The sequence below is a fragment of the Mirounga leonina genome, unplaced genomic scaffold (assembly GCF_011800145.1).
Source record: "Mirounga leonina isolate KUSES-001 unplaced genomic scaffold, KU_Mleo_1.0 Mir_92, whole genome shotgun sequence".
Lineage (NCBI taxonomy): Eukaryota > Metazoa > Chordata > Mammalia > Carnivora > Phocidae > Mirounga > Mirounga leonina.
Window position 1 is genome coordinate 3331974 of NW_023270852.1, and position 14325 is coordinate 3346298.

Consider the following 14325-nt stretch of genomic DNA (forward strand, 5'->3'; position numbering starts at 1 on the left):
AAGTTTTCTGAATAAATTTAATGAAAATCTTAAGGAAAAGATAACTAAAGACTTCATTCAGTTTAACATTCTTAACTAGAGAATTGTTGCTTTCTTTATGTTTCTGGAGTTTTTTAATTACTGATCCTTTGCACTCCTTCCTTATCTGTTTAGCATCCTGCCTTTTCAGTGACTACAAATAAAAAGTGAATTACTTTTTATATCAAAGTTGTACATTTTTTATAGTAGTAAATGATAAAATTTACCTTAACTCTGTCCTAAATGGAGGATAACACCTTTCTGGGAGACATTTTGTTATTTTTACTAATGAGTTTACCAATTTTAAAGTGTTCCTAATAATAATGGGTGAGAATACTTATTTTCCTTTTAATCCTTGTGATTTCTGGAGAGAATCAAACTTAGTGTCTTTGTTACATTTCTTTCTTAAAATTTCATCCATAGTCTCTTGGAACTGCAGAATCTTTCTTTCTTGAGCTTAAATTCACTTTGCTTTAAGATTTGTTAGCAATGTCCCTGTTTCAGAACTTGTTCTTCCCTTAGGATTTACCGAGGAGCATTATGGATCCTGGGAGAATACTGTAGTACCAAGGAAGACATTCAGAGTGTGATGACTGAGGTCCGCAGGTCCCTTGGGGAGGTATGTTCTCCTTCAGTAAATGCTACTGTAAATGGTGATTTTTACTTTAGTAAATCTGACTTTTATGTGGTGGTTTGCTTTTATGTTTTTATTTAGTAGTATTGGAGTTAAAAACACTGAAAAATGTGTTTTAATTACCCAGATAATTAAAGCTTAGAGGCTGTGGGAAACTAGGGGCATCCCTCTCCCCTGCATTGAGCCATAACACCTGTTCTTTTGCCTGTTTTATTTACCCTTTCAGGTAAGATTTTATTTGAACCAAAGGTTATGTGTTTGAAAAGAAGAAAAAGACTTGTAAAACTCTGTGTTAGCCCTGTATATTCTGAAAGGAGAATGCGAGTATTACAAGAACCTGCTGACATTAGACTATTTGGTTTTTTTTGTTGTTTTTTTAAAGATTTTATTTATTTATTTGAGAGAGAGAATAAGAGAGAGAGAGCACATGAGAGGGGGGAGGGTCAGAGGGAGAAGCAGACTCCGTGCTGAGCAGGGAGCCCAATGTGGGACTCGATCCCGGGACTCCAGGATCATGACCTGAGCCGAAGGCAGTCACTTAACCAACTGAGCCACCCAGGCGCCCGACATTAGACTATTTGTGTACTAAAACTGGCAGTGTTTTCCTCACCCAAACAACCAAATGGTAGAATAGGAAGAATAGTGCTTGTCAGGAGACCTGGGTTACAGTCTTGCTTTTGCCATTAATTAACTCTGGGACCTTGGATATAAATTTCTTAATTTATATTAACTGACTGGACTTCAGGTTTTTCACGTATGAAAAAAGGAATTGACCAATAATGATTGAAGACTCTTACAGCTTAAGTTAGATGATTGGTATTGAGGAATAAATACATAGTAGCCATCTGGTTTTTTAAAAGGTAGTTGATCAAATAAAATAAAATCTTTAAAAAAAAAAAAAGGTAGTTGATAAAGTTATTCTGTACACATAAGTCAGATTTATTTCATTTTGGAACAGGTGCTGTTTTGGTTAGTATTTCAGAGGAAGGGATAGAGAAGAGGAATAAGGCTTAGTGAGTATGTACTTTGTCTTAGTCACTGTCCTAAGCATTTTCCTATTAAGTAACTTGTATGGATAGATTTAAGATTTCCATTTAAGAGATAAAGAAACCGAGTAGTTTAATTAACTTGCCCAGAACCATTCAACAACTAAGTAGCATCCAACGCCAAAGCCCCTGTTCTTCCCACTACGTCATCCTGGGAAGGAAAGAAAATTGAATGCAGAGTTGCAAAAATCCCATTGGTGGAATTGCCTTCTCCATAGAAATGATTGAATATTTAAATACGATTTTGCTTGCTGTTGATGTTATTACTAAATTGGTATTTCCAATTGATTTGTAGATCCCAATTGTGGAGTCAGAAATAAAGAAAGAAGCTGGAGAATTAAAACCTGAAGAGGAAATAACTGTGGGGCCAGTTCAGAAGTTGGTAACTGAGATGGGCACCTATGCAACTCAGAGTGCCCTAAGCAGTTCTCGACCCACGAAGAAAGAGGAAGAAAGGTAATCTACAGCACATGTGCCCTACCATCTATACTTTTTAAATTACTACTCCTGAGTATAGAACAAATGATTTTTTTCCTCTTATTTGCTTTTTTTGACCAAAATGGAAATCTTTGCCATTTAAGATACTTGAAAGGAGGATGTTTAATTTCTCCTAGGAATTGTGTTGATGGTTTTAATCCTCTGCTCCTTAAAACTGTTTTCATTGAAATAACTGTTCTCTTTAAAATTATTTTAACTCGGGCGCCTGGGTGGCTCAGATGGTTAAGCGTCTGCCTTCGGCTCAGGTCATGATCCCAGGGTCCCGGGATCGAGTCCCGCATCGGGCTCCCTGCTCTGTGGGGAGCCTGCTTCTCCCTCTGCCTCTCTCTCTCTCTGTCATGAATCAATAAATAAAATTAATAAAAAAAAAAAAAAAAGTTTAAAATTATTTTAACTCACATGGAAAATGCTAAGTGGAGGGGTACCTGAGTGGCTCAGTCAGTTAAGCATCTGACTTTGGCTCAGGTCATGATCTCAGGGTCCTGGGATCGAGCCCCATGTTGGGCTCTCTAGTCAGCGGGGAGTCTGCCTCTCCCTCTCTCTCTCCCTCTCTCCCCATTTGTACGCTCTCTCTCTGTCTCAAATAAATAAATAAAATCCTAAAAAAAGATTTAAAGAAAATGCTCAGTGGAGGTAACTGTGAATTTTGTTGCCTGTATTAGTGCTTGGGAAACATATTTTGAAGATTTTCCACTTCTAGTTGATGGACTAAAATTTTAATATTTTCTGCCTTATTTTGCTCTCCAATTTTATAACGAACGTGATAAAAATAATGCCTAAAATTTTAATGGTTGTTACTATATGCTAGGCATTGTAGTAAGTAGTTTGTCTCTTATAGTCTTAACAACTTATTGAGATACAGTTTATTATTATCCCCATTTTACGGAAGAGGAATTTGAGGCTTAGAAAGGTTTGTAACTTACCTGTAGGGACACAATAAATAGATAAGTTGGAATTTGAAGTAGCTCATTGGCTCCAGTACATACACTCGGAATCATTTTCTCTTTCCATATTCACTTGGCTCTAGCTCTTTTGAAGATAAGTTGTAAAACCATGTATATTTCCCTTTTTCTATTCTAAAAGCTAAAGAGGGAGCTAATTGAGATCCTCTTCACTGTAGGGTGGCAGTGAGAGTGTTAAATAGGCTTATTTGAATAATTTATGCAAAAACTGCATGCTGCTTAAGAAATGGTTGGGTTTCATTTTCCTTGATTGCTTTGCAGACCTCCCCTGAGAGGCTTCCTTCTGGATGGAGATTTCTTTGTTGCTGCCTCCCTTGCTACAACTCTGACCAAGATTGCCTTGCGCTACGTAGCTTTGGTTCAGGAGAAGAAAAAGCAAAATGTAAGTTCATTTATCGTTCATTTATCCTCCATTTACCCAGCAAATGTTGAGTGCCTACCATATGCATTGGACAGTGAAGGACCTAAAAGTGAATGCTGAAGTTCTTGTCATTAAAGAGCTTATGGTAATGGGGGAAATGAACATAGTAATACAATGTTATTGTAAAATTGACAAAGTAATACAATAATGTTACCTTGTGATTAGTCCAGTGGAAGAGATGTAAGGGCTTATGAAGTCATTTGCTTGCTAGGACCAGTCAAGGCCCAGAGAAGGAAAGACCTCTCTCTCAAGCATTTTCATCCAGTCAGTCATTGTCTTTTTTATCCCAGAAATGTCTCTTCAGTGTGTTCTCATTTCTACAGTTTATGCCTTCATCATAGCTTCTGGCCTATTCTGACTTTATACTCATTACACTCCATTTCCATTCCCCCCAACCTTTTGTGCTGTTGTCCTGCATTTTATTTCTGTGTGTCATGTTATCAACCCTGACATGCATTGCTGTTATTTTTGCTGTAAATAGTTAAGAATTATTTGTGTGTGTTTATATACATATATATACATCATTTATTTTATTTTTATTTATTTATTTATTTTTAACATTTCTTATTTATCTAGTATTTGGCTGGGCTTGGGTATGGGGGGAGCATAATTAGTTGTAAGAAGTCGAGAGTTGGGAACAGGACAAAGTGCAAGTACCTTTCTGAGTGACTTTTTTTTTGGTATTTTTTTTCTTTATGGTAAAATATATATAATGTAAACTTTACCATTTTAACCATTTTTAAATGTGCCATTCAGTGACATTAAGTACATTTATATTGTTGCGCAGCCATTACCATCATCCATCTTCAGAACTTCATCATCATCTCAAATTGAACTGTATCCAGTAAACAATAACCCTCCTATCGTCCTCCTCCCCACCCCCCACCCCCATCCCTGGCAACCACCGTTCTGCTTTCTGCCTCTATAAATTTGCCTATTCTACATATCTCATATAAGTAGAATCATCAAAATTTGTCCTTTGCAACTGGTTTATTTTGCTTGGCATAATGTCTTCAAAGTTCATCCATGTTGTAGCATGTATCAGAATTTTTCCCTTTTAAGCCTGTATAATGTGATGTTTTTGTTTATGCATTTATCTGCTGTAAATAGTTAATATTCTTTTAAAGATTTTTTTTAATGAGGAAGAAGTCTTATATTTACCCACATATTTACCATTTATGGTGCTTTTCATTCCTTTGCGTAAATTCAGATTTCCATGTGATATTTTCTTTCTGCCTAAAGAACTTAATCATTCTTATAATTCATGTCTGTTCATGATGAATTCTCTCAGCTTTCATTTGTCTGAAAAAATTTTTGCCTTCATTTCAAACAGATCTTTCTGTGGTAGGATTGTGAAAGTGTTTTATTTTTGTTCATTTTTAATATTGTTAAAATAAGGAGTGAGATCTAATGATGTAATGTATGGTGATTAACATAACATAGTAAAAAATAAATAAAATAAGGAGTGAGGTAACAAAAACTAATGAGAAAAAAATCACTCATGGTTAGAGGACTGAAGTACAAATCTTACTAATATTGTAGTGGAGATAGATAGAAACATCAAAAGATAGAATTACGTTGCCCAAATATGATAATAAAAATCCTTTCTTCCTCCAGAAAGTTTAATATGGCTTTTCTCTGTGAAACACTTTTTTCCCCCAGTATTGCTCATTCTGTGTTTTACAGCACTGCAGTTTCACTTCACATTGTAACAGTCCCATGTTTCTCTAAGCCCTTCCTAGTCCTAATAGTTAATAGCTGTGTAATAGTCCATTAGATTCCTTTGTTTACTTAAGCTCCCATATAATTAGACATTTTCATTTTAGATTTGGAGTTTTCAAAGGATTTTTTTTTATTCTATCATGAAAAGAGCCATAAGTGAGATTTAGAGGGCCAAGTAAATTATAAGGTGTATTCTCTCTCTCTCTCTCTCTTTTTTTTAAAGATTATTTATTTATTTATTTTTAAAGATTTTATTATTTATTGACAGCGAGAGAGGGAATACGAGCTGGGGGAGTGGGAGAGGGAGAAGCAGGTTTCCCCTGAGCAGAGAGCCCGATGTGGGGCTTGATCCCAGGACCCTGGGATCATGACCTGAGCCGAAGGGAGGTGCTTATCGACTGAGCCACCCAGGCGCCCCTGTATTATCTCTTTTTTATCAATTTATTTTGATTTATGGGCAATAATTTACTTTGTAACTCTCTCTGTTACACTTTATTTATTTAGGTTTTTGTCATTGTCTATTCTTAATTGTCTATTGTCTATTCTTTAAATAAATTGTCTATTCTTTAAATAAATAAATTCTTTGCTTTTTAAAAGTCTCCAAAATTTTTTATCTCTGAGTCCGGTTTGATTTCCTTACATGGAATAGCTGCTCAGTTCTCCAAACTGGGAGACCATTTGAGCATTTGCTGATATCTGTTTAAGAGAACCAGTTTTCTAGTAATTGGTTCATGAAGTTTGCTACATGTAGTACAAGGCAGGAAGAAGTTGGGTTGTTTATCACCTTCCTGACTCTCCTTCACTTATGCCTTTTTTAGAGTTTCCCTGGTTTTAAAGATTTTTTTTTTTTTAATTTATTTGAGAGAGAGAGCACATGAGAGGGGGGAGGGTCAGAGGGCAAAGCAGACTCCCTGCCGAGCAGGGAGCCCGATGCGGGACTCGATCCCAGGACTCCAGGATCATGACCTGAGCCGAAGGCAGTCGCTTAACCAACTGAGCCACCCAGGTGCCCCAAGAGTTTCCCTGGTTTTATATACCTTTTGGCTAAAGAATTTGCTTTAATTTTTTTTAATAGACTTTTAAAAAATTATTTATTTGAGAGCAAGAGTAAGCAAAAGCACGAGTTGGGGGGGAGGGGCAGAGGCAGAGGGAGAAGCAGGCTCCCCGCTGAACAGGGAGCCCGATGCGGGGGCTCGATCCTAGGACCCCGGGATCATGCATGACCTGAGCCAAAGGCAGCTGCTTAACCGACTGAGCCACCCAGGCACCCCTTGCTTTAACTTTTCTTACAGTGAGGTCTCTTGGCAACTAATTTTCTTGGTTTTTGTTTGTCTGAAAAAGCCTTTATTTTTCCTTCATTTTTGAAAGATACTTTGTGGATATAGAATTCAAAATTGACAGTTTTTTTCTTTTGGTTCTGTAAAGAGGTTACTCCATTGTCTTCTGTCTTGCAGTTTACTATAAAGATGTAGCTTCAGTATCTTCTGGCTTTCTGACGAGAAGCCTGCTGTCATTCTTATGCCTCTGTGTGGAATGTGTCCTGTTCCCTCTGGCTGGTTTTAGATTTTCTCCCTATCATAGGTTTCAGTAATTTGATTAGGGTTTGCCTTGGTGTGGTTTTCTTCATGTTTCCTTTGTTTGTGGTTCATTGAGCTTCTTGGATATGCAGGTTTATAGTTTTTATTAAATTTGGGAACTTTTTGGCCACAATTTCTGTAGCTATTTTTTTCCTGTCCCTTCCCCTTTCTTCTTCTTCTGGAGCCTGTATCCAGACTCAGGATTATTACACTCATTCTTCTGCTGGTTTGTTCCCAGGCCTCTGGGAGTCTTTTCATGCATGTGTGCAGATCAGCACTTAGCCAAAGATGGGTTGGCAAGGGTATAGAGCATCTGTCAGGATAATTGTACACAACACTAAAAAAGCAAGTTGGAGTCACTTGTGGAAACCTTGAATAGCAGGCCGGATAGCACGGATTTCAACATGAAGGCTGTAGGAAGTCACTGAAGGTACTTGCGTGTGGAGTGAAATGATTGGTGCACAATAAGGATTAAGATAGCAGCAGCAGGTGATCACTTTGTGCCACCAATAATGGGGCAACCTGACATTATGGGTCTCCTAATACAGTACAGTAAGAGATATAAAACATCACCTATCTGGTATTCTAACCAAAAGTGAAGGACATTTGGGGCACCTGGGTGGCTCAGTCGTTAACCGTCTGCCTTCGGCTCAGGTCATGATCCCGGGGTCCTGGGATCGAGCCCCGCATCGGGCTCCCTGCTTGGCCAGGAGCCTGCTTTTCCCTCTCCCACTCCCCCTGCTGTGTTCCCTCTCTAGCTGTCTCTCTCTCTCTGTCAAATAAATAAAATAAAATCTTAAAAAAAAAAAAGAGTGAAGGACATGCTACAAAACAACTGGCCTAGCCTTTTTTTTAGAAGTCATTGTGGTGGAAAACAATACAAAAAATCAGGGGGACTGGTCTAGGTTAAAAGGGACTAAAGAGAATAACAGCCAAATAAAATGCATGAAGCTTATCCTGTATTAAAAAAAACATAAAAACACGGGGCACCTGGGTGGCTCAGTCGTTAAGCGTCTGCCTTCGGCTCAGGTCATGATCCTGGGGTCCTGGGATCGAGCCCCACGTCAGACTCTGCTCAGCGGGAAGCCTGCTTCTCCCTCTCCCACTCCCCCTGCTTGTGTTCCCTCTCTCGCTGTGTCTCTCTCTGTCAAATAAATAAAATCTAAAACAACAAAACAAAAAACCCATAAAAACACTTAGTGACATTAGGAAAATTTGAATTTCAGTGTAAAGTTTTTGGGAATTATTCTGTTTCTTAGGTAGAGAATGGTAACTGTCCTGATTCTTAAGAGATTTATGCTAAAGTACTTATGGGGTGAAGAATCTTACTGTCATATGTTTAGCCAAAAAAGTAAGTGTACATGTACAGGTAGAATAAGAAAGCAAATATGGCATAATGTAAGCAATTGGTAAAGTGTATCTATTCTTTTAACTTTTTCTGTAGTTGGTTTTTTTAAAATTTTTTTTTTTTAGATTTTATGTATTTATTGGACAGAGGGAGAGAGAGAGCACAAGCAGGAGGAACGGCAGGCAGAGGGAGAAACAGGCTTCCCGTAGGGCAAGGACCCCGATGTGGGGCTCCATCCCCGGACCCTGGGATCATGACCTTAGCCAAAGGCAGATGCTTAACCAACTGAGCCACAAAGGCATCCCTGTAGTTGGAATTTTAAAAAAAGATAGCATTGGCATGTGAAGGAGTTAGAGTAAGGGAAAACAGTTAAAAAGCTGTTGTTATCTTTCAGTTGAAGGTTCATGAAAGTATTAGAGGGTGGCAGTTAAAAAGATAGGAAGGAGGGGCGCCTGGGTGGCTCAGTCGTTAAGCGTCTGCCTTCGGCTCAGGTCATGATCCCAGAGTCCTGGGATCGAGCCCCGCATCGGGCTCCCTGCTCTGCTGGAAGCCTGCTTCTCGCTCTCCCACTCCCCCTGCTTGTGTTCCCTCTCTCGCTGTCTCTCTCTGTCAAATAAATAAAATCTAAAAAAAAAAAAAAAAGGAAGGAAAAGGGTGCATCAAATATATGGAGATAAAAATCTAAAGCGTTTGAACTCTTACTCAGGTGAAGTGAAAATTAGGTTTATTTCTTGGATTGTGAGTTATAATAAAGTGACATTACTGAATTGGAGAACCGTGACAGTAAACAATCCATTTCTCTACTTTTCTAGTCTTTTGTTGCTGAGGCTATGTTGCTCATGGCCACTATCCTTCATTTGGGAAAATCCTCTCTTCCTAAGAAGCCAATTACAGATGATGATGTAGATCGAATTTCCCTGTGTCTCAAGGTCTTGTCTGAATGTTCACCTTTAATGAATGACATCTTCAATAAGGAATGCAGACAGTCCCTTTCTCACATGTTGTCTGCTAAACTCGAAGAAGAGAAATTATCCCAGAAGGTAAGGTATACATGATTAAGTTCTAAAAGTGCTTTGTGGGTTTTTAAAAAATTTTATTGGCTTTTCAGTCCTATGTGAGGGCTGTTGCCTATTATAGGCCTACAGAAAGCTGTCTTTCTTTCCATATTAAAGAGAGACGTGTATATTGTTTTCTCAACACAGAAAGAATCTGAAAAGAGAAATGTAACAGTACAGCCCGATGACCCCATTTCCTTTATGCAACTAACTGCAAAGAATGAAATGAACTGCAAGGAAGATCAGTTTCAGCTGAGTTTGCTGGCAGCAATGGGCAACACACAGAGGAAAGAGGCAGCAGATCCCCTAGCATCTAAACTTAACAAGGTAACAAAATGTCAAATACACTGGTGAATTATTTATATGGGCCACTTAAGAAAGTAGTAATCAGGAAGTGGCTGGTCCCACTGTTTTTTAAAAGAAAAACAAACTTGTTATACAGCATCAGTTTTTGTCAAGTCACTGTGATTGATAGGTTCATGAAAAATGAATTAAAACTCAGATGCTGGGGCGCCTGGGAGGCTCAGTCGGTTAAGCATCTGCCTTTGGCTCGGGTCATGATCCCAGGGTCCTGGGATTGAGCACGGCGTTGGGCTCCCTGCTCAGTGGGGAGCCTGCTTCTCGCTCTCCCTCTGCCTGCCACTCTGCCTACTTGTGCTCTCTCTCTTTCTCTCTGTCAAATAAATAAAATCTTAAAAAAAAAAAAAATGAGTTGGACACTTAACTGACTGAGCGACCCAAGTGCCCAAAGTTAAACCAAAACTTTTAAAGAGCAGGGCTCTGGCCTCTACTCTGACACCCTGCTCTGTTTCTCCTGCCCCTTGTTACTTTAAACAGGGCGAGTCATATTCTTAGTGTTTGACTTCCACGTAGGATTTTATTAGGAAGGTTTTCCTACTCTGAAAGTATATAAATTTACAAATCAGTGATCTAGTTTAGTCCCTTCTATTAGATGAGTAAACTGTCTCAGATTGATTGGTCCAAGATAAGGTTAGTAGCAGAATTGGAACTACTAAAACACTTTCTCTCCCTTAAATTTGGGAATTGACATCGACAGTATTACAATTATACATTTTTAAATTTATAATAAAATTTTTTTTTAAAATTGTGGTAAAATTTACATAATATCAAATTTATCCTCTTAACTACCCTGAAGTGTACAGTTCAGTGGCACCGAGTATATTCCCATCGTTATGCAACCGTCACCATCAGCCATCCATCCCCAGAACGTTTTTCATCTTGTAAAGCTAAGACTCTGTGCCCATTGAACAATAACTCCCCACACTCCCTTCCTCTCAGTCCCCGGCAACCACCAGTCTGCTTTCTATCACCATGAATTTGATTGCTCCAGGTACCTTATATTAGCAGAATCATACTTTGCCCTTTTGTGCCTGGTTTATTTTACTTAACATAGTGTCTTCAAGGTTCATCCATACTGTAGCATGTGTCAGAATTTCCTGAGTGATATTCCATTATGAATATATACTACATATTGTTTATCCATTTATCTGTCGATAGACATTTGGGTTGCTTCCACCTTTTGGCTGTTGTGAATAATGCTGTTATGAACATGGACCGCAAATATCTCTTTGAGGCATTAATTTCATTTCTTTCCGGTTATACCCAGAGGTGAAATTGCTGGATCACAAGTCCCTTATCAGATGTATGATTGGCAAATATTTTCTCCCATTCTGTAGGTTGCCTTTTCACTCTGTTAATAATGTCCTTTGATGCACAAAAGTTTTTCATTTTGATATAATCCAGTTTTATCTTTTTTTTTTCTTGCCTGTAGTTTTGGTGACAATATTAAGTTTAAAGTGCTGTACTCTGGGTTTTTGTTTTTGTTTTTTTAAATTTGGTGGGGGGGGAGCATGTAAAATTTATCTTTGTGGAATTACAAGCATTTCTTGGTATATAATCTATTTAGTTCCTGAATTTAGGTAGCAGGGACTACCACGAGATTTGGATTTTATTTAATTCTCAAATTTTGGAAAGCAACTAGTGAGCTGAGATACTGAAGGATTTAACTGAAAATGTATCCAAATCTATTCAGTTCTTAAATTGAGATCATGTTTAATATATTTGCTCAACATATTTAACATCTTTCTCCTACTGAGCTATAAACTCTAGTACCTGTTATTTCTAATGCCCCATTTGCAATTACCATCTCTGTATTATACAACAATTTTATTGTATCAATTTCAGAATGACTTGTCTAATCTAAGCACATCTGTTAATTACCTAACAGACTTAGTCATTTGGCTAGGATATGTTTGGTTAAATTGTCTCAGTCACTTAATTTTCTCTTTATTTTTGTTCGACAGGTCACCCAGTTGACAGGTTTCTCAGATCCTGTATATGCAGAAGCTTATGTTCATGTCAACCAGTATGATATTGTCCTGGATGTACTTGTTGTAAACCAAACCAGTGATACTTTGCAGAACTGCACATTAGAGTTAGCTACTCTGGGTAAGGAAATTTACCATAAAGGACAGATTGTGTTACATAGTAAGTCTTTATGACAGATTGTTAAGGGATATGTACAAGTTTTGTATAAGAAATCTTTTTAGTATAAGAATTTTTAATCAAGGCTTAGTTTTACATTTAATATTTAGTCTCCTTCAGCTCCAATTTTCTGAACCTCTGTGATACTTGACTTTCTTAGGTTTATGCTCTTGGTACATCCAGATGGATTTATTTAATAAGCTCAACCTAGCAAATGTCAGTTTTTCTAGCTGTAAATAAGAGTTGTTTAAGTTACAGATTTACCACATGGCTCACTTAGTTAAATTTTTAATTGCCTTAAAACAGAACTAGGTATTTTCTGAGTCTGTAGCTGATACCTACCACATGTGCCCAACGTAATATATTATTATTACAATTAGCAACTTGAGATGTGTTTTTCTTCTTAATAAAAACACATGAATCATACTCTCTCTGACCACTTCTACAATGATTTTGAAGTTGGAAAATATAAACTGTATATAGAAACAGTGCAGTGCCAGGGTATCTGGTGGCTCAGTCAGTTAAGCATCTGCCTTCGGCTCAGGTCATGATCCCAGGGTCCTGGGCTTGAGCCCCACATCGGCCTCCCTGCTCAGTGGGGAGTCTGCTTCTCCCTCTGCCTCTCCCCCCTGCTCATGCACTCTTTCTTGCACTCTCTCTCAAATAAATAAAATCTTTTTTTTTTTTAAGATTTTATTTATTTGACAGCACAATCGGGGAGAGAGTTGGAGGGAGAGGGTGAAGCAGACTCCCTGCCAAGCACAGAGCCCGATGTGGGACTCGATTCCAGGACCCTGGGGTCATGACCTGAGGTGAAGGCAGACGCTTAACCAACTGAGCCACCCAGGAGTCCCAGTAAAATCTTAAAAAAAAAAAAGGAAGGAAGGAAGGAACAGTCAGTGCCTCTAGGAAATTCCATGTGGCTTAAGCAATAGTTAAAGGACCTTAAGATATCAAGGGAAAAGATACTTCTGCCCTGTGTCTTTCTCAGCATAGCTTGATGCCTGTATAAAGAATGTATATAAGTCTTTCCATGGATTATTTTATCTTTCTTTGTAGTGGAGTCTATAGTTTAAGACTTAAGCTTTCTGAGAAGTTTATACTCAATCACTGAAATAAAATGGTAAACCCAGAGTGTACACACACACACCCACAAACTGAATAAAGAATTATTCTGAGGAACCTGCTAACCTTTTCAAAGAAAATGTGCAAATTGATGTGAATAATAAGGTGTTAAATGATTTCTTTATTTTGTCCTCAAAATATTTGAATCATAACTCTTCTCTTGTTCCTTATTTTGCTAGAAGCTATTAAGCTGCATACATTTTAAGATTTTATTTTTTGGGAGATAAGATTTATGATGAGATATATATGTGATTTAATGTATATTTTAACCATATCTAAATGTTTTTTCAGGGGATCTGAAACTTGTGGAAAAGCCATCTCCTTTGACTCTTGCTCCTCATGATTTTGCAAATATTAAAGCTAATGTTAAAGTAGCCTCAACAGAAAATGGAATAATTTTCGGTAATATAGGTAAGGAATTATTTTATAGCATGTGATGTTTGAATATTTTTATTAAAGAATTTCTGTAATAAGTAGTTGTATGACATTTCTTGAGGACAGGACCTGCATCTGTTCATTCATTCACTCATTCATCATTTATGGGGGCATCTGCTATTATATTAAACATTGTACTGTATTCATGGATGTACAGAAATGAACCATAGACTGTCCTCAAGAAACTGCCAAGCAACAGGAGGAAATAGATAAGTAAAATATATAAGTACAACACAATGTCAGAGGCGCTAGTTTATATACTGTGTGCTTTGGGATCGTAGAGGAAAAATGCTAACCATACAGAAGGCTGTAAAAAGGAGGAGGATATGTTACCAAAGGAGAACTTTTGAACTGAGTCTAAAAGTCTGTATAGGCATTGGTTCCCAGGCCACCTAGGCACTAACTTATATAGAGGCAGTCAGTCAGTCAATAAGCATTTTTTAAGCAAATTCTGTGGAAGGGATGGAGCTACCAAAGGACAAAAGATCTCTCCTCGGGTAATTTGTGGTTGAGTAAGGGAAGACAGATAAGTAGAGTAGATATGTGTAATATATAATGGTAAGTGGTGCAAAGGAAGCTTGTGCTAGGTAAAGTGGGAGTCTGTGTAGAAATTTGGTCATTTTTCTTAAAGTGGGGGGGAGTGGGGAAGGAAGGTTAGGAAGGGCTTTGTGGCATTTTGAAAGATTAGTAAGTGTTCTACAGATAGGCAAGGATTCAGCTGTAACAAATGCAAGTAGTTTGATATACTTGGAGTTCAAAGTGGGCTGGAGGGTAGTGGTTTAAAAAAAAAAAATGAGGTTAGGAAGGTTAGGGGGAGCTCAATTTTACTTGTCATGCTAAGGATTTCAGACTTAGTCCTGGATGTAAAGGATTAGAGCCATTAAGGAATTCTCAGTGAGTTACATGATTAAGCCTGCCTGCCTGCCTGCCTGCCTTCCTTCCTTCCTTCCTTCCTTCCTTCCTTCCTTCCTTCCTTCCT

At 37.9% G+C, this 14325-nt stretch overlaps 1 protein-coding gene across 1 annotated transcript in view; it reads left to right on the forward strand.

Moving 5' to 3' along the window:
• COPB1 (COPI coat complex subunit beta 1) overlaps positions 1–14325 on the forward strand; it is a 38783-nt gene that overhangs the window by 19813 nt on the left and 4645 nt on the right. The window contains exons 12-18 of the mRNA XM_034995649.1: positions 541–637; positions 1994–2154; positions 3420–3540; positions 9039–9266; positions 9429–9608; positions 11606–11750; positions 13203–13322. Coding sequence (XP_034851540.1) covers positions 541–637; positions 1994–2154; positions 3420–3540; positions 9039–9266; positions 9429–9608; positions 11606–11750; positions 13203–13322 — 1052 coding nt within the window. The remainder of the gene's footprint in view (positions 1–540; positions 638–1993; positions 2155–3419; positions 3541–9038; positions 9267–9428; positions 9609–11605; positions 11751–13202; positions 13323–14325) is intronic.